The following is a 21,257-nucleotide window of genomic DNA, read 5'->3' as shown; positions in this document are numbered from 1 at the left end:
ATCTTTACCCACATCCCACAGTTACTTAAACATACTTTGGGGCAAGAGCAATGGCGAAACTATTCTTCTAGCCAGAAAATAAACAGTTGGTTGATCATAGCAGTCTTCATGGCGGGTTTTAACATAACACAGGGATGGAAGAAGCACTTCCCAAGTAAATATAACCGACACTATCACACAGAGGGTGTTCCGAGCTCTGGCCAGCAGTGGACATTTTCAGGGACCTACTGAGCATGTCTCTCTAGTGCAGATGTCTCAGTCTGTCTTTTGAAATGAGTGAAAACTACAGAAATATTAACTTATATTTTTTTCATCAACATATATTCTCAACAAACAATTTGGAATTCATCAAGATAAAACTAAACATGGCAAATTAAAACTTTTTAAGTTGCCCCTTTCTTTGTGTGACAGATCCCCGAAAGATCTAAAGATACCAGACACATCATGAACTATTCATGAAGCACTTTCTACTGATCTCTGCTCACTGGTGTCTCATCTCTCCAAGTAGTCGCCTGTCACAAAAAGAACCAATCCTCAGGGTATTTTTTGTACTGTGTATTTTCCTGCGACTGAAGCTTGATACAAATAGCAACAAGTCCTCATGATATAGTGTGTATTTAGAGTATTTTCATCCAATATTACAGATAGCAACAAGTCCTCATGATATAGTGTGTATTTAGAGTATTTTCATCCAATATTACAGAAAGCCACAAGTCCTCATGATATAGTGTGTATTTAGAGTATTTTCATCCAATATTACAGATATCCACAAGTCCTCATGATATAGTGTGTATTTCCTCTCATACAACTATTACACATTCCTGAGGTATACACATCACATACCCCCGTATCACAGCGAATTGACTCCAGAGAGTAAAGCAATCAATACATACAAGTGTAGATATGAGGGTTCATTGATAAGTTCTGTGCTTCATATAGAAGGAATTACAATAGTGAAATCGTTTGTTGTGGACAGTGCATCTTATACACAAGAGAACTGGAGTCAAAGGAGCAAACTGGTTCACTGTGACAAGTCAGTAAAATAAGCATAGGTCGGAAACTTTTGGAAAATGGATGAACTTGAGGAACCTGCAGTGATCATGCACTTGCAGAAAAAGGGCTTAAGACCAAAAGCTATTCATGAAGATATGAGTACGATACTAAGGAAGAATGTCCCTTCTTATGCCACTGTAAAATGGGGAGAAAGCAGAGTTTAAACAATGAAGGGAGAGCCTTGGAGAGGATCCCGTCTTGAAGAGCCTGTCATTTCAACAACACCAGAAATGATCCAGACAATCCAGAATATGGCGATGACCGACCATTGAATGACTGAGCATCACATTGTTAGTTCAGTAGGCATTTCCCAGGAGAGATTACATTCCATCATCACAGAAAATTTGGCAATGAAGAAAGTATCAGCTCTTTGGGTTTCAAAGCTTCTGACATCTGATCAAAAACCCACCAGGCACGACATATCTCGTAATAATCTAGCACTTTTTAAGCAATTACATGATGAATTAAGACGCAGAGACATGGAAAGCTGAGAAAAGGTGTGCTTCCCCCCCAAGACAATGTGCCAGTGCACAAATCAGCCACTGTCACGGTTATAATCCATGAGTGTGGCTTTAAACTCCTTCAGCTCCCACTTTATACTGCTGATCCATCTGTTCCTGAACATGCAGAACGCTCTAGCAGGAGCCCATTTACCTCTCGTATATAAACTATAACATAGTACATCCTGCCTGTAGCATAATGGAGCAATAGGGGAATGCTTTGTCACAAATTATTTCTTGACGGAGACACAAAAAGGTCAAGGGCAGTTTGACATTATTTGGAGAACTTCTTATGATCTCTTTGGACATTTATGTTCCAAAGAACTAACATTTCTACATGTCCTTTTTTAATCAATTCTTAAGGCAGTAAAACACACCAACGTATCAAGTTTCAATTTTAAATCTTTGAAGTAACCTGAATTCTCTTAATGATAGGGATGGGTATTGAAAGTTTAAAATGTATCACAATATTTTGCAATGCACAAGATCGTATTGCGATACATATCATGATATATTGTATAATTCTAAATATTTAATTCAGAAGCCATCTGATACATTGAAGTATTGAAGTTCATAAATGGAACAAAAGAAGATGCTGGTACAACATAATGTTTACTCATTCAATAAATACGCAGCCATCTTGGGGCCCTGGATGCTCGCTCCTGGGAAGTGAAGGCATTTGGCAAGTATAATGATTTTAAAAACATGTTAAAAATCCCTATTTGAAATCACCCGAAATATGGAGCATGGAAAACTGAAATTGTGATACATGTTGCGGAAAGAATGAACCTCAATCTACCGATATACCAGTAATACCTAACAACCTTACTTTCAGGACAAACTGTCAAACCTATTTTGTTTGGAAAATAATTATACAATAATTTCGGAAGATGGGCTGCGGAAACCGCTGATGGCCACAAGACACCATCATGCTCACATTAATGGACCTTTGGTAGATCGTTTAGAAATCCTGGAAATAATTATTCATTACAGATCCATGAAAATAAGCAGACATGAATACACATTGGTTTTGCTCATTTGCTGAAATAAACCCAAACAATCCTCCAATCCTGAGCACCATAGACCACCTCCATGGTCTAGTGGTAGAGTGTCCACCCGGAGAGCGGAAGGTCCAGGTTCGATCCCCGGTCTCATCATACCAAAAGATGTGAGAAGATGGTACTTGTTGTTACCCTGTCTGGCACTCGGCATTAAGGCACACTCCTACAGGTGACACACTGTGTCCATGTGTTCTACTTCTACAGGTGACACACTGTGTCCATGTGTTCTACTCCTACAGGTGACACACTGAGTCCATGTGTTCCACTCCTACAGGTGACACACTGAGTCCATGTGTTCTACTCCTACAGGTGACACACTGTGTCCATGTGTTCTACTTCTACAGGTGACACACTGTGTCCATGTGTTCTACTTCTACAGGTGACACACTGTGTCCATGTGTTCTACTTCTACAGGTGACACACTGAGTCCATGTGTTCCACTCCTACAGGTGACACACTGAGTCCATGTGTTCTACTCCTACAGGTGACACACTGTGTCCATGTGTTCTACTCCTACAGGTGACACACTGTGTCCATGTGTTCTACTCCTACAGGTGACACACTGTGTCCATGTGTTCTACTTCTACAGGTGACACACTGAGTCCATGTGTTCTACTTCTACAGGTGACACACTGTGTCCATGTGTTCTACTCCTACAGGTGACACACTGTGTCCATGTGTTCCACTCCTACAGGTGACACACTGTGTCCATGTGTTCTACTCCTACAGGTGACACACTGAGTCCATGTGTTCTACTTCTACAGGTGACACACTGTGTCCATGTGTTCTACTTCTACAGGTGACACACTGTGTCCATGTGTTCTACTCCTACAGGTGACACACTGAGTCCATGTGTTCCACTCCTACAGGTGACACACTGTGTCCATGTGTTCTACTTCTACAGGTGACACACTGTGTCCATGTGTTCTACTTCTACAGGTGACACACTGTGTCCATGTGTTCTACTCCTACAGGTGACACACTGTGTCCATGTGTTCTACTTCTACAGGTGACACACTGTGTCCATGTGTTCTACTCCTACAGGTGACACACTGAGTCCATGTGTTCTACTTCTACAGGTGACACACTGAGTCCATGTGTTCCACTCCTACAGGTAACACACTGAGTCCATGTGTTCTACTTCTACAGGTGACACACTGTGTCCATGTGTTCTACTTCTACAGGTGACACTCTGTGTCCATGTGTTCTACTCCTACAGGTGACACACTGAGTCCATGTGTTCTACTCCTACAGGTGACACACTGTGTCCATGTGTTCTACTTCTACAGGTGACACACTGTGTCCATGTGTTCTACTCCTACAGGTGACACACTGTGTCCATGTGTTCTACTTCTACAGGTGACACACTGAGTCCATGTGTTCTACTTCTACAGGTGACACACTGTGTCCATGTGTTCTACTTCTACAGGTGACACACTGTGTCCATGTGTTCTACTCCTACAGGTGACACACTGAGTCCATGTGTTCTACTTCTACAGGTGACACACTGAGTCCATGTGTTCCACTCCTACAGGTGACACACTGAGTCCATGTGTTCTACTTCTACAGGTGACACACTGTGTCCATGTGTTCTACTCCTACAGGTGACACACTGAGTCCATGTGTTCCACTCCTACAGGTGACACACTGAGTCCATGTGTTCTACTTCTACAGGTGACACTCTGTGTCCATGTGTTCTACTCCTACAGGTGACACACTGTGTCCATGTGTTCTACTCCTACAGGTGACACACTGTGTCCATGTGTTCTACTCCTACAGGTGACACACTGTGTCCATGTGTTCTACAACAGCTCATATATCACAGTTAGCAAGTACAGAAACCTCCTTTTTGCTGGACTATTGATCATACCACAAGAAAATCAACATCAATATTTACTGTTTGGGATTGGCTAGATTTACCCTGCTAACTGGTAATGGCATTAGCACTATCACCTAGGTGTGGATGTTCTGGACAAATCTGGACAATTACAACAGCCTGCCAATACTCTGTCAATAATGCCTCCTGTGGAATCTGAAGTGAGATTTCCTGCTGATGCTTCTGCCCGTAGTATATGAAGGTCTGTGTGTCAGTCCAACATGTCAAAGTGAGAGTTGTTCTATTTAAGATTCAACAGCCAACTGTCACTTGTAACTCAACAATTTGATCAACTGTCACACATAAATACAATTCAATTCAGGATTAATAACATTAACCCCTCCAGTGTCATGCGAGTCATGGTTGTATTTCTCAAAGCCTAATTCCCTCTGTTACTTCGGTGCACAGAACCAAGGGAACATGTGAAGGAAGTGCTGCTAGCAAACTGAAAAACTGCAAACTATTCATTTTCCCCCTTGTAAGAATAATTAAGGCCACATTTTGTTTTACTTGCTTTACAGATCTGTCATCTTCTACTCCTTCAGGCAAGGTAGTTAACTGACTATATAGGTCCAGTTTCCACCCTTGCCGAACAAGGCTGTAATCGATAGCAGCACCACCAGTTGCGATTACAAGTTATGTCCCTTCCATGTCCCTCCTATAGATCAATCAGATTTTACCTCTCTTATCACTTGAATTTGCTTCAAACAAAATGGCAGAGCCAAGTAAATACGATCTGGTCGATAATCAAGATCTTTATTGTGATAAAATGAGCACCATCAAATCACATGAGCACCTTGTTCGTAAATATGAAAAGATTTGGAAAACATCTGTCCATGCCCAGTTGACAGTACACTTGCTCAGCAAACCCTGCAATTGAACGGTATCTGCATGCCAGTTGCCATGTTGTTTATGAACCAAATGTTGATTTTGTTAAGCAATTTTGATGGGGTATTGTATGGACTCGTTAGTTTAGCCAAAATACAACTCCATAATTCCAACCTTGTTCGGCAAGGGTGAAAACTTTACTTTTATAATAAGATAACTCCTTTGCCTCAGGAAGATGAGATCCGCTAACTGTAAATTTTGTTGAAATGGAAAAAAAGGATGCATAGATGCACAACAGTACACCCATGTGATTCACCAGGTTTGCTTTTACAAAGCAACACCTGTGTTGCAGATTCACCTCCCACATTAAACCTTCTTTATTATTTTTTATACCAGCTGACCTGTAATGGAGCTGAAAACTAAACAAAAGAAGGAACTGCTTTTTTTCCTGCTTTTTTCCCCACTTACCGACAGGTATTTTCCTGTAAAGCGAGTAGAAAACCAGTGTGTCCCAGCACTGAACTAAAATGCTTCCAACATGTCCAAGGTGAATCTCTGGTACTCATGTGCACCATTTTACTGTCTACGGGAATTATACCACAACTGGGGCCAAAATGTACAGTCATATTGACTCTCTAACATATACCCATATTTGTGCCTAATTTAACCTTAAAATTGACTCTCCAACATGTACACAGATATTGATGTCTAACTTAACTCTTATACTGACTGTCCAACATATACCATCACTGGTGCTTTGACTATCCAGCATTGACTATCCAGCATTGACTATCCAATATTGACTATCCAACATTGACTATCGAACGCTGACTATCCAACATTAACTATCCAACACTGACTATCCAACATGCACAGATTTAGTTGCCTAACTTAACTGTTACAGAGCTAAAGATAAGCTTTGGTTTTTTTGGTATTTCACCTAGGGGTTTGATTTTGATTGCATATCTTTTAGAGGGTATTCCATCTTTTTTACCCACCTGTTTCTTGACATTTGGGTCTTTTAACTTGAAAACCTGTTTCATAACAATCCCTGAAAATCATTTAGAACTATGTGAATATTCATAATTCCGTTTGCGTCTGCGTGCGGCTCCCTCTCTGGGAAGCTGTTTTTGTTTGCAAAACCTAGCATTGTAAGAAAGGCATTATTTTTTTTAACTCCAACCAGCAACTGTTTAAGAAACTACATGTACATTGACTAGGAACGATGTGCTTTTCAATTGTCATCTATCAGTATTTTTGTCACACAAGCTTTTCCAAATGTTACTGTCATAAGTGAATTTCGCGATTGGTTGATACATAATCATTTTATCTAACAGTGGTAGTATACGCAATCGTTTTATCTAATAGCTGTAATATACACATTAATTTAATTTCAATAGCATATTTATAGTTTTTCTTGTGTATTTGATACACTTGGTTTGATTTGTTGGAGTATTTCAGTTTATCTATTGCGTATTTTATGCAAATACACAGCTTATCAACTCATCAAAGACCCCAATCAGCCATAATCATGATGTTTATATTACCGGCTTAACCCTTTTGTTTATGTTACTGACTTCGCTGATAATTGTCTTTACTACACTTTTGTGTACATAACAGGCTTCTCCACTCCAGTAAAACTACATCTAATATCTACTCTCCTGTATAAACATTGCCTCCTACCTGAAAATATACTTGTCAACCATACTCCGTAAATCACTTGCTTGATAATGGTGTTAGAACTTACACTGAAATGTCTCTCTTAATTGTAATAAAAAGGTTGTTCATCCATAAATTCTATCCTTACTTATTCATATAAATGTTAATCCATAAAAATGGGTGGTCCCCCCAAAACTTCAGCTTGTTGTGATATGTATAACACATATACATGTAGGTTAGTATACATATCGGTCCGGGAAGAAGTGTCTACAGACTTTGCTCTCGCCTTCCTAGGAACATGCTTGGTCACTGGAAAGTATATTGTTTGTTCACTGTTATTGTATATATTTGTTAGCTACCTATATATATGAGGGTCATGTGAATAAATCTGTGTATATTGAACTAGTTGTCTTTTGTTCTACCTGGCTAAGGTACCCCCTTTAGTCAGAACTTGGTAGTGCCCCCCTCGTCCTGTGGGAGATGGTGGGGTCAGATGGAGGAGAGATGGTGGGATCAGAGAGAGGGGTCAGATGGTGGGGTCAGATGGGGGTCAGATGGTGGGATCAGACAGAAGGGTCAGATGGTGGGATCAGACGGGGGGTCAGATGGTGGGATCAGACAGAAGGGTCAGAAGGTGGGATCAGACTGAGGGGGCAGATGGTGGGATCAGATGGGGGGTCAGATGGTGGGATCAGAGAGGGGTCAGATGGTGGGATCAGACAGAGGGGTCAGATGGTGGGATCAGACAGAGGGGTCAGACGGGGGGTCAGATGTGGGATCAGACAGAGGGGTCAGATGGTGGGATCAGACAGAGGGGTCAGATGGTGAGATCAGACAGAGGGGGCAGATGGTGGGGTCGGGGGGTCACATGGTGGGATCAGACAGAGGGGTCAGACGGGGGGTCAGATGGTGGGATCAGACAGAGGGGTCAGATGGTGGGATCAGATGGAGGGGGCAGATGGTGGGATCAGACAGAGGGGTCAGATGGTGGGGTCAGATGGGGGGTCAGATGGTGGATCAGACGGGGGGTCAGATGGTGGGATCAGACAGAGGGGTCAAATGGTGGGTTCAGATGGGGGGTCAGATGGTGGGATTGGGGGGTCAGATGGTGGGATCAGACGGGGGGTCAGATGGGTCAGATGGTGGGATCAGACGGAGGGGCAGATGGTGGGATCAGATGGGGGGTCAAATGGTGGGATCAGAGAGGGGTCAGATGGTGGGATCAGGCGGGGGTCAGATGGTGGGATCAGAGGGGTCAGATGGGGGGCAGATGGTGGGATCAGACAGAGGGGTCAGATGGTGGGATCAGACGGAGGGGGCAGATGGTGGGATCAGACGGAAGGGTTAAACGGGGGGTCAGATGGTGGGATCAGACAGAGGGGGCAGATGGTGGGATCAGACAGAGGGGGCAGATGGTGGGATCAGACAGAGGGGGCAGATGGTGGGATCAGAGGGGTCAGACGGGGGGTCAGTTGGTGGGATCAGATGGAGGGGGCAGATGGTGGGATCAGACGGAGGGGGCATATGGTGGGATCAGACGGAGGGGGCAGATGGTGGGATCAGAGGGGTCAGACGGGGGGTCAGATGGTGGGATCAGACAGAGGGGTCAGATGGTGGGATCAGACGGAGGGGGCAGATGGTGGGATCAGACGGAAGGGTTAAACGGGGGGTCAGATGGTGGGATCAGACAGAGGGGGCAGATGGTGGGATCAGACAGAGGGGGCAGATGGTGGGATCAGAGGGGTCAGACGGGGGGTCAGATGGTGGGATCAGACGGAGGGGGCAGATGGTGGGATCAGACAGAGGGGTCAGATGGTGGGATCAGACAGAGGGGGCAGATGGTGGGATCAGACAGAGGGGTCAGATGGTAGGATCAGACGGAGGGGGCAGATGGTGGGATCAGAAGGAAGGGTTAAACGGGGGATCAGATGGTGGGATCAGAGGGGGCAGATGGTGGGATCAGACAGAGGGGGCAGATGGTGGGATCAGAGGGGTCAGACGGGGGGTCAGATGGTGGGATCAGACGGAGGGGGCAGATGGTGGGATCAGACAGAGGGGTCAGATGGTGGGATCAGACAGAGGGGGCAGATGGTGGGATCAGACAGAGGGGGCAGATGGTGGGATCAGACGGGGGTCAGATGGTGGGATCAGACGGGGGGGTCAGATGGTGGGATCAGACGGAGGGGTCAGATGGTGGGATCAGATGGGGGTCAGATGGGGGTCACATGGTGGGATCAGACAGAGGGGTCAGATGGTGGGATCAGACGGGGGGTCAGATGGTGGGATCAGACGGGGGGTCAGATGGTGGGATCAGACGGGGGGTCAGATGGGGTCACATGGTGGGATCAGACAGAGGGGTCAGATGGTGGGATCAGACGGGGGGTCAGATGGAGGGGTCAAAAGGGGGTCAGATGGTGGGATCAGACAGAGGGGTCAGATTGTGGGATCAGACAGAGGGGTCAGATGGTGGGATCAGACGGGGGGGTCAGACTATCTAACATTATATCTATTGAACCGGCACTTTAGTGAAATATACTTAGAGTGAGTTTAACTGCTTTATTATAGAGCATGTCTGAATGTTGTTCTGATTCTTCATTAATCATGATATACCTGAAATACTGCCAAGGTGGCTTTCTTTTGACTTGTACCATCTGTTCCCATGTTTTTTTCAGGTGAAAAACTGAATTGCCTTCGCATGTGTTTGTGACGGGTGCCAAAAGAGGCGCAGGATACGCTCACCTTTTGATAGTGATTCACAAACAGTCGGAATCGATTTCTTATGAATATGGAAAGTTTTTTTTCGCATTTACTTAAATTTAAACTCACTTAGTCCAATGTTTAGTTGTTTACCCATGGTAGAGATGACAGCTTTCCATCTATCAGTACTGTAAACAATGATCCTCCAACAGGTACATCATTATTCAACATCTTCCCCAAGTGTTTCACAATTTATCATGATCACCAAGGAGGTGAAAAATCAATGCGCAAATTGCCCAACTTGTTACCTCAGATCCCCAGACAAAAGACAAAATAGTTTCAGACAACCTTAAAACTTAGCAGACCTTTAGTCAATTTTGATTAAATATTTGTTGCAAGTACAAAATATATTGAAACATTGCAAGTATGACCAATCTTACTGAAGGCAGGGTATTGTTACATCCTTGTTCCATCACACTTTACTGAACCCCTACATGTAGCCCCATTACAACCCAACAATACATCACTTGGAACATATATGCATGGACACAACGACTGAGCAGGAAATTCTCTTCAATCTGAGATATAATAAATATCTATACATATTTCATTTGATTTTGTCTGACCAGGGATTTATCTACGATTTACCCAGACTGGGTGCCCTTGGCAGGCCAACGGGTAACAAATCATTATTTTTTTCAAAACTGGAGTCTTTGTTAAATTGAGGCGCAGAAGCCTCTTGGATCCTACTTATTGGTTCTGTCATCAGTGAAAGTCACCTCTAGAAAGCATTAACATTAGTCTTAACTATAACAAGATGAACTGGACATGTTGTAATTCCTATGTAAGACTATCTGTATCAGCAGGTCTATCTACAGAAATGGTGACCCTACGTTCTTTGGTTGCTGCTAGTCACGAGGCTTGGCAGTTTGTTTATTATTGAGTCAAGGGATCACAGATCACGCAAACATGGAGCACTAAGAAGGAAAATATTCCCAGTAATTAATACTGATGTGGTCTGACTGTCAGGCAAGTCGGCTGACCTGTCTTTTGTCATCCTGTATTAGTGACATAGGGTTAACACCAGGTCAAACAGTACTTCAATTATGTCACAGCATGTCAGCCTACCCAAGGAGTAAAGTAACACGTTTACAATTTGATTAAACCCACAAGCACAATAAAATACAGGGTAAAGATCATTATAATGGAAGTGAACACATGTGTGGATCCTGGTATGGCTAAGGGATCAACTCTTCCCATCATCTTTCTATGCACAATACAGGAGATCATTTGGTTTATATTATTCCTCCCACATTAACCTGTCACACTGTGATATAACTGAAATATTGTTCAGACAGCTTGTAATCAGCCAGGGTGACAATGTGGTTGTTGCCCTCTGATACATTCTAGAGTTGTTTTCCAACACTTGGACTCACTTCCGACACTTAGACTCAATTCCGGCACTTGGACTCACTTCCGACACTTCATCATGACGTTCTGGGTACACAAGACTACCAAATAAGTGTGATTACACACTCTTCACATTCATCATCTCCGGTCATGTGACCCATCCTCATCACTGATTAATTTGTTTATTGAAGACCTCTGGCTCTGCAACAAGATGACCATGGGCTACTTGAGATTGGGTTCACGGCCTTCCAACCATAGGAGACAGCAAGTTATGACTCCACACTATTCAGAGGGGAATCATGGCTGTAAGAAGACTAAATAAAAATTGTTTGGGGTAGCCTAGACTAACACTTAGTCAGAAATAAAGTTATCGTATTTACAAATATTTATCTATAAAATAAAAATAACAAAAGCCAAATGGAACCCAGAACACTCCTTAATTTCAGAACTTGAGCTGAGTCAATCAAGACTTGCCAAATCATTCTAGACTTGAGTTGGGCTCCTTTTCTAGGGTCTGGGAGAGAGACTATTGGTAAACCTCCATCATATCTCAAACATGCTTAAAAGATTCTGAATCATTTTAATTATTCCTGTCTGAGTGAGCAAATACATTTCATATTGCAGTGAGCAATATGCCCATCACATCGCCTGGAGTGGTAGAGAGTAGCAAGCAGCTTGAACAACGATCCACACTGTCTGGGTATGAAGACACACAGTCATCTGGTGACCACCCAATCTTCTTTTCATTTGATTTTAACAACACACATGAAACTCAGAACCTTTTCTGCCTCAGAATCCCAATGGGAGTTACTCATGGAACACTGGCCTGGCTTCACCGATTGGGAATCAAAATATCCTGTGCCTCTGGCTTTCAAGTTGTTTTTTTATTTCTAAATTTTCTCAACTTTAAATGGATCTTTAATTCCTAAAATGTCTCCTTCTGTCCCTCCCTACTAACCCCTGAACCCGGGTTGTCTGTCAGAAACAACAATCACTTAACCCTCTGGATGCCGAGTTTTTTTTCCTGACAAAAATTTTCCTCAGATCGGAAAAGTGAAGGTTGTGCGAGAATTGCGCTCACGCAGCACTGGATCTACCTCTAGCTATAAAATTATGCAGAGGTGGAGAATATTAAATTTCCTATTTGATGGTGTAAATTTATTTGCAAATATTAAACCGGTTTTAAAAAAGACACTTCTAAATGTTGTCCGAAAATTTATTCTGCTTTGAAAAACAGTACATTTTTCCGCCTTTTATCTTACACAATAAAAGTACTAAGTGACGATTTTTTTATAACTCTGCTATGCTAAGCACTAGTTTATTGTAACTCAGGTCTCTCAGTGAGAATTAGCTGTGGTTAAGGACAATATATTCTCGTGGTGTATTGTTCACGAGGAACCAAACTATTCCAACACAAATATTGTTATTGAAAAAACTGTATACGTTTAGTTATAAAAAAACAACAACATAAAAAATGATGAAATCATACTTCATAAAAAAAGATTCAATATACACCGATTCACAAAATGGCGCTTCGTTGTTGATGGCAACATTAAACGATCATTATGAGATTAAAAAAGACATCTTCCCACATTATGAAAGTGGATGAGTGGTTTGTTAAATCTTTATTAGAAATAATAATGACTTTTTCAATATAATTACAACGTTTTTCATCTTATATTATTGAATATCTGCGAGTACCGACACAGGTCTTGCCGTCCGACTTCTCAGTGTGTTTTGCCTTCACTTCCTGGTTCGGCTTATCTGGGGGTCATATAATTTTCTTTCGTATTGCAATGGTCAAGTTAATACACGGTCTCGGCTTATTTACTACATGGTCTCGGTTTATCTACGGGGTCTGCTTATCTGCGGTCATATACGGTTTTAGAGAAATGGATGGCCCTATCTAACCTATAACTTAGTCCAACATTCTCCTGAATGTGTAAGTGTAATTTGACTAATGTTGCTCAATTATTAATGGAACACTAGCCTTATCATCAAATGTAATGAAATGCCCCCAAAATAACACCATTCTATTTGACGTCATGGCTTTATGTCTTTGTTAATGTCAGAGAAAGACAACACTGCTATTTTGTTTAATATATATCTCCCCTAATTTTCGTTCATAGTATGGAAAATCTTGGCGTGCAAAACGGAATTTGACGTTTTTTCAACACAAAATAAAATGACTGCTTCCACCAAGTAAATAATGTCTTGAATATATAAACAATTAGATAGTTTATCGTGTATCTTAATTGGACAAGACACGCACCTGTTTGGCATCAATTTACGTAATGAAATACCCAAAAGAATATTTCAAAACAACCAAAATTATATTCAAGATTGGACATATATTTGTTCATTATTATGTTATTATTTCTCTTCATCTCGTCTCAGAACTACACAATAAAAGATGCGAAGAAAGCTCTATTGGTATAGAATATCAGGATATTCGTATAAGCTTGAACCAACGAGGTACCTGGCATGGGTTTTGTTTTTATACTTTATACAATTCCTCGAGAAAAAAAGTAAACAGTTTAATATCCTTTGATCACAATATTGAAAAAATAATGAACCCATTGATTATATAATGCAAAACGAGAGGAATAAATTTGTAAATTGTTTGTGACAAACGCGAACCTGGCGAATTGTTGGATATCACTGTTCTGTGTATCAAACGACATAAAAAACAATTCATAGACCAAGACAATTCTTTCAGAAATGTGTGCATGTATTTTAACGAAAAATATTATCCATATTGTTTAAGTAATATATTCAGTTTTAGTTATACAATAAAATGAAACGGCTATTCATGGACATTGGTTATATGAACTTATAATATTGACTATTACACATCCCAAGAAATATGTACATGCTGCAGTTACATTTACGCTTCATCTTGTAACACCTTGACGAAGGAAAGAAATATCATATTCGTCACTATAAACCTATCAATTGTTATGTAAACAATGTTCAAACAAACAGGAGATTATCAAAGGTTCGTTCATACATGTTCTGGCCCATATTTACGTATGTTATCATTTTGAACATTGACAAATATCAAAAGTGAAAATTATTGTGTGAAAAAATGTATAAAAGATATGAAAAATCTACATCATAACTGAAACTGTAAACAGCATGATACAATGATCATGTGCACTCTCATTCAAGGACCTTCACCTCAAAGAAATTACCAAATATGTACAACAATGTTGACGTATGACATCACAACCGGTGACCGACTTTTACAAAATGGGGTGTTCACTGTCATTAGCACGCAGGATTTTACGAGGGGACTTTCGTTGATTCAGGGATCGTATATACATAAATGTGACATGTAAGTAATCAGAAACATTCTGACAATCTATGTACTGTAATTTGTTGTTCTAATTTTCATTGAAACTAACAAAGCTAGTCAGAAATTCCGATAAATACCATTGTTGTGCATGATTTTGCGTCAGTCATGGCGTCACACAGGAAGGTAACTTTGACAATTTCTGTTGAAAATATCAAATCATGGGAATGTATCTATTTTAAATTCCCTAATTCTTCCTACAACTCTCTTCTCATGCATATTTTGAAAATGCTGAGCCAATATCTTGAACGAATAGATGAATGGTAAGCTCAAAATAGGAGAAAATGCTACACTGTGTAAAATCTGAATTTTGCTTTGTTTACAAGTGCAGTTTTTTGAGCAGAGCGTTTGTTTTCACACCTAACTTATTTTGCTTGATTATTTCATCATGCCACTTTGTTTTGGTGACAAAGACCATTGGTCATTTGATTCTAAAATGTATGAGGAATTCAAGGATTGAAATTTATGAGATGTTACAGGCATCTCATAACCGGTGTACCTGAAACGTGATTTTGTAAACTCTATCCAATATGGCGGAAAGTTCACTTCGGCGTTCGTGTTTGCGTAACATGTTTCCAAAACATTCGAAATGATTATAGGGTTATCGGAGACGTTTTCGAATGATCATTGGTGATTTGATAAAAGACAGATACCCGTGATCACTAATATGCTATTTTTGAAATTCATTTCAACGAGTAAATATCCGAAATTTAGATTTCAAAACATGCTGTAAATAATGCTGTAGTGGTGATTTAGTTATGTGTGAAAAATGGCGACATTTATGATGGACCTATTTTTCAGAGGTCATTTTCAGTACTTTTGCGTGGCCTAAAATGCCAGTGGATGATATCACAGAACAGGGAATTTCCCACCTTATTCAAAACTGTGAAGTGTATTTGTAGGGGTGGTGTATTTTGAATGTTATTCGACTTCAAAGTGAGGGTTGTGGAGGAAGGACATATATGTTCCTGTGGCATCCAGGGGGTTCATGGTGGTTGGATTGTTGGACTCCTCGGCTCTAAAAGTATTGAAAATGTGGAAACTTTCTGATTGAATTTCTATTCATTTCATTATGGAAAAAATATACTTCTGGTTTTATTTCCAATAAACTGAAACAAATTGCAGCCACTAGAAACAAGTAAAGAACATGCATAAAATGTTTCAGCTTTAATGGGAATGCTTATATTAAAGCTGTCAAATGCAAAGAGGACTGGTGGAGGTTATTTCACTCAGATCTGTTATCAAAGAACGAAATGTTATTGATATGCGGAAATAATCATATTTCTTCAGAATGTCTCATCAATACAATGATAATTCAGATCATAAAAAGAATGAATGATGATAGCTAACGCTCCTTGTATGCTAATTTCTCATGTTACATTTTCTGTATTAATATCACACTGTCAAGTTAACAGTTTGCTGTGACTAACATAACAGGTACACCTAACCTTCACTGCCAATACCTAAATACCCTGCAATAGCTGTGTTACAAACAATAGTACTTTGAAGTCATGAAGCTTTTACAACTTAGATTCTCGAATCTTCTCAAATTTCACTCAGTATCGATCAATTCTGAAAAGCAATTCATCATCATAGCTTTTGCGTTCATTGCATCCGGTGTGTGGCTTTATACAATAAAACTGATTTGAAGTCATTGATAGTCTGTCTGTCATCAGTGCAGGAATCGCCATGGGTCTCACTTACATTTGTTTTTTCTCCATAATGCAGTACTCAGCTATTGCAGCTTATATGACGGAAGCCTGTAAATAAATGACTCTGGACATCACCACCAGGGTATGATCATGACGATGACACACAATCAACCAAGTCACTGAGCCTGATTACCGATCCATTTGGTCTTCTCTTATGACCAGCATAGGTTGCTGGGGACCTTTCCTAACCCAGAACCCATACAAACGTAGTCTAGATAGTGACTGAACGACTAACAAAATAACGTTAATGAGTGTTCTCAAAAACCTTGACCACTGACAGTAGATGTATCTCAGGTACATGAGGACACATCAGCTTAATGTGGGAGGCAGGGACAAGTGATGCAGATTGTATATGTTTACAACGTTAATGAAACCCATGAAGACAGTGCTGACGTATCAAGGGGCATAATCTGAGTGAAACTGTACAAACAGCCGGTTCTTTCTTCAGGTATATTTATTAAAAATTCACTGCCAAATCGAATTTATTCAATCTACTTCATAAATTAATTTAAGGACCATGAAGTGTTTTAAACTTTAAAAATTCATAAAATAAGTTACACAATTAGTAAAAAACAGTAGTTTCTAGTTTTCTTATTTATAATTGAAATTTCACCTACCCGCTCTCTTGCTGCAGCTGGTGGAGGTTGGAGATGAGAAACACATAAAAAAAATATAGATGGCCTAATAGTCCTGGCGCTGAAGATAGCATCCACTTATAATCAATAGGAACCTGAGAGTCCATTGTAGACAATCCCCAGTTATGCTATTAAACCCATAAATGACCAATATTGGTGATGCACAGATATAAAACCAATAATTGACTGGTACTTTCAATCCTCTGGCTACAAAATGTATAACTGTCCCGTATTGGCCATGATTAGATATGTTAGACAGCATCACTGACAAGTGACAGCCATGATTAGATGATTAGATACATTAGACAACTCCACTGGCCAGTGACGGCCATTCTCAGTGTACTTTGTATATTTTTATACTTTCTTTTTGTTGTGTGTGTGAACAAAACACCTAACTGACCATGATCAGATAAATATGCTGACATAAAAGCACTAAATGGCAGAGCAGGTTAAGGTCAAAGTGACAAAACATCTGTAGCTGTCTAAAGATGTTGTGGGGGGTGATCGGCATCACCCATTTAATGTGAGGTCCAGCCTCCATACAGTCCGTGGACTTGTCATGCAGCATCACACTGCACTACTCACACCACAGACGCCCACATGTTGCGGGCAGAATAGAAAAGGGGAAAGAAGAAGTGCACTGCCTCTGGAGACACCTCAAAACTGAGGATTATTGAACTCCATGGAATTACACAGTACTCAGCAAACACAAGCACACACCTGTCACTGAAGCTACATCTGAGTCAGTATCCTTCAGTGCTACACTGCTCTTTTCTCCATGTCTGATGTGTATAGGCCACAGGATCCAATTGCTTTCAATTTCATTGAAATGAGAGGTCCATTGCGTAAACAACCACACAACTTGCATCTGCAATGTTGTTTTGTAATACATTCGAAACTTAATCTAATTATGGTTACAAAAACCATATCACCAATAGAAAGCCATGTTGCAAGGTAAAGCAGTGCAATCTGGTCATTCTTGCTTTGTAACATTTTGGACATATTGAAAGTGGGAAGTGTGTGTTTCAACCAAATGTATAAGAAGTCGCCCAATCAAAATGAAGGCTGGGTGGGTTCTTGAGCCAAAATAAAACATAACTGGCTTTACCACCTCAAAAAAGAAATTTGATCAAAACAAAAGGAAACCCACAAAGAACACAAATAATTAATATTCCCTCAATAGAAAACCTTCTTAGTTGAAGATGGCATGGCTTTCAGAAACACTCATTGCATGAAATATCAACAGCATAGAGAGCACAGCCTTCATTATTTTCCATTCTCAAAAGCCTGTATATGTTTGTTTTAAAGATACAGAAATCAGACATGATGCTTCTTCTGTTTTGCTGGTAGGTACTTGAGGATTAGGAAGCATCCATGATGATGCTGAAGTTCATCAAACGTGACCTTCTATGGAGACTTAGCCAGATCTTGCCACAGACAGGTATGAAGTCAAAGTAAATGGTATGATTCTAATGAGATTGAAATAGGTGGTGCACATGGAAACGATACCTTCTATGACCAGTTTGTGTAGCTGATATTTCAATGATATTTCAAGTGGTATTAACGTGGTGAAAGGCAAAGGTTTCAGTTAATTCCTGTGTATATGAAGTTAAAATATTCTTGAAACCAATTTGTATCAGTCAAAAATATTTCAAGTTATATTTGCGAAATGTAAATTTTTCAATTAACTTTGCGTGTATTTGCGGTTAATGCCTTCTTGCCAAGGGCAACATCAACCATCTTGATAGTGCCTCCCCTATGGCTGGGTTGTCCAAAGTAATTCTTCCTCATCTGCCTCAGTATCTGCATAATAGGATTGAAGTCCTAGGCATCCGTAACCAGAGATTGCCATGACCTGTTGGGATTACCCTACACAATCATCCAGTCTTGGGAAATATTTCAAAATGATTTTGAAAACACCCTCGAGTGCTTTCTCCATTCCAAAGGAAATGAAATATTACAGATGAAACATAGTTTCTTCACCTTATGGAAGTAGTTAACTACATCACTGTCAAGCACTCGCTAAGTATCTTCTGACTTCCTCACTGATCCATTGAACATTAGACACAATAAATTATGCATTGTTTATAAACAATTACTTAAATTTATATTTTCTATGATTTGTTTGTTTGTTTCTTGTTTAATGCCACACTCCACAATATTCCAGCTATATGGTGGCAGTCTGGAAAAAATCAAGTCTGGACCAGGTAGTCAAGTGATTGACATCATGAGCAGCGATCTACGGAATTGGGACACAATGACATGCATCAACCAAGTCAGCTAGCCTGACCATCTGACCCCGTTAGTCGACTCTTACAACACGCACAGTCACGTATTATGGCATGCATGGGTTGCTGAAGACCTAACCCTCTAATCCTGACCTTCATAGGTAATATTTTCTTTGAAATTGACCTGCATTGCTCAATGATTCTGGAATAAACCAGAAGAATGATCAAAATGGCCTTTAATACGGAAAATGATTCTGTGATTGTTCCCTGTGCACGTGACTGTTTTTAATAATTTCCTTATTATCATGATAACACAACCTTGTGTTAATATTCTGACTGTTCTTCAGTCAAGATGCTGGGCATCACAAGACCCTCATTGAGTTGGATACACACAAAGAGTGATCATCACAAACAATATTTCTGACACAGGATGTTATTTAGGAAGGGCCAATTTTTTATCTTGTTTTATGAATAACTACAGGCTATAATGCAAAGATGAAGGAGATGATGAAACATAGCTGATGTGGGAGGTCATTTTCAAGAGCAGGATAATGTAGCTTCAGTGTACTTCACATCTGTACCATAGGGGTACTTATTTCAGTTTCTAAAAACATTGCTCTAACTGAGTGGAAACTAAAAGCAACTTAGGGTTTGAAATACATATATTTTCAATTTAAATTACATATTATAGAAATTACAGAACCTTTAAATCTGGGGTAGAATCATTTTTTAACATAGACATGAACTTGAAGCGTCCTATACACTTTTGTTGAGGTAAGAAGGTTGTTGCATGGCCATTTAAAGAGCAAAAACTGTAAGGGCACCACCAGGTTTCAAAACTTGTTCTGCGAAACTTTCATTTCCATAACTATATGGAACCATAATGAAGATATCCTTTATCATATAACCTATATATATATACCAAAGAGCTTACTGTTGGAAGTTCTTACCGGTGGAAACATGTTTTGAAACTCGTTATATGGAACCATCATATATACATCAAACCGCATAAGTACTTCTAAACAAAAATTCTTGAACGTAAGTGAAACAGACAGCTAGTATGCTTGGTGCTCATGTAAGAAGCTATAGTTCGATGTACACCGTTCTGCCTTCAGATAGAGGCGGGAAAATGGTGTTGCAGGCAAAAATTGTTACTCTTAAGTGGGTGTTGACAGATTGTGATGAAACTTGTAATTAAGGCTGTGTTTTCGCGACAGAAAATACAGACACTCACCTAAAGTCTTTCTCGAAGTGCTTGAGTTCAATAATTCCCTGAGATGCCATAGGGCTCTCCCCAGACACGCCTTGCTTTTTGGACCTGGTTTCCGAGGCGGCAGGTCCCTCCTGAATTGTCGCCAATATATCCGGACGCCCATCCTCATTGACCACCTTCAACTGTAACACAGATTTCAGTTTGTGCACTTCTTCTTTTAATTTCTGAATCTCAGAGTTCTTCTCTTTTATCACCCTATTCTTCTCCTTAATTTCCTTCTCATATACAGCCAGTTTCACGTCCTTGTCTTTGAGATCCGATCTCATGGACGGGATGAGCAACTTGATTTTGACCAAGTCCAGGGTTTCCCCATCGATGACCACCTGTGTGGCGCTGGCACCGTTCCCCATGTTTTTGGCTGGAATTTTGGGGGAGGGGCCGCCGCCGGTAGTGGCACTTACTCGCACCCCCGTGGGCCGGCTCCCACTTCCTTTTAGGCTTGAAGAGTTCAGCGTTTTAGATGCGGTATTTCCTCCCGCGTGAGCTGTCCGGTCCGACTGAACGCCGGTGATTCCGCGGCCTGACGATGTCGTGCCTTTGCCAGCATTGGCTGGAGTAGTCGTGGCCACGGACGCTTTGAGTGGTGGTGGCATTGTACACACAAGTCGGTGACGTCACACTCAATCCTCACCCGATTGGCGCACGTACGGTCTATTCTTATAGAGCCACGGTACTGATGAGCAGTTGCATAGCAACGTTTCTTCAGCGTTAACTCTGAGTAAAACCGTTAGGACTCCATACTGGGCGGTGGCTCTGCAAATAGAGGAAATAACAAGATGTAAATACCATGAAAATAGGGATTATACTCAGTGAGATTCCGATCTAATGATTTTAAAACAGCAACTTCCGTGCTTCAGACGCGAGCGCCAGTGAATTCTGTTTGCTATAAGCAATATTACGGTTGAACTACGTAGTCTGTGAATGTCTTTTATTACAGAATATATACATAGTTAAACATGGCAGCAGCGAT

General features: G+C 40.7%; 1 protein-coding gene across 2 annotated transcripts in view; it reads right to left on the bottom strand.

Annotated features, from left to right (window-relative positions):
• The window catches only part of LOC139469229 (cGMP-dependent protein kinase 1-like), a 102,993-nt gene extending 81,995 nt beyond the window's left edge, over positions 1–20,998 (bottom strand). For both annotated transcript variants that reach the window (XM_071251367.1, XM_071251368.1), the window contains exon 1: positions 20,249–20,998. In XM_071251367.1, the coding sequence (XP_071107468.1) occupies positions 20,249–20,880 (632 nt within the window). In that variant the 5' untranslated portion in view covers positions 20,881–20,998. The remainder of the gene's footprint in view (positions 1–20,248) is intronic.
• Between the last annotated feature and the right edge of the window lie 259 nt (positions 20,999–21,257).

This window comes from Haliotis cracherodii, unplaced genomic scaffold, assembly GCF_022045235.1.
Source record: "Haliotis cracherodii isolate W230 unplaced genomic scaffold, xgHalCrac1.p SCAF_2, whole genome shotgun sequence".
Lineage (NCBI taxonomy): Eukaryota > Metazoa > Mollusca > Gastropoda > Lepetellida > Haliotidae > Haliotis > Haliotis cracherodii.
This window is presented reverse-complemented; position numbering and strand designations above follow the sequence as displayed.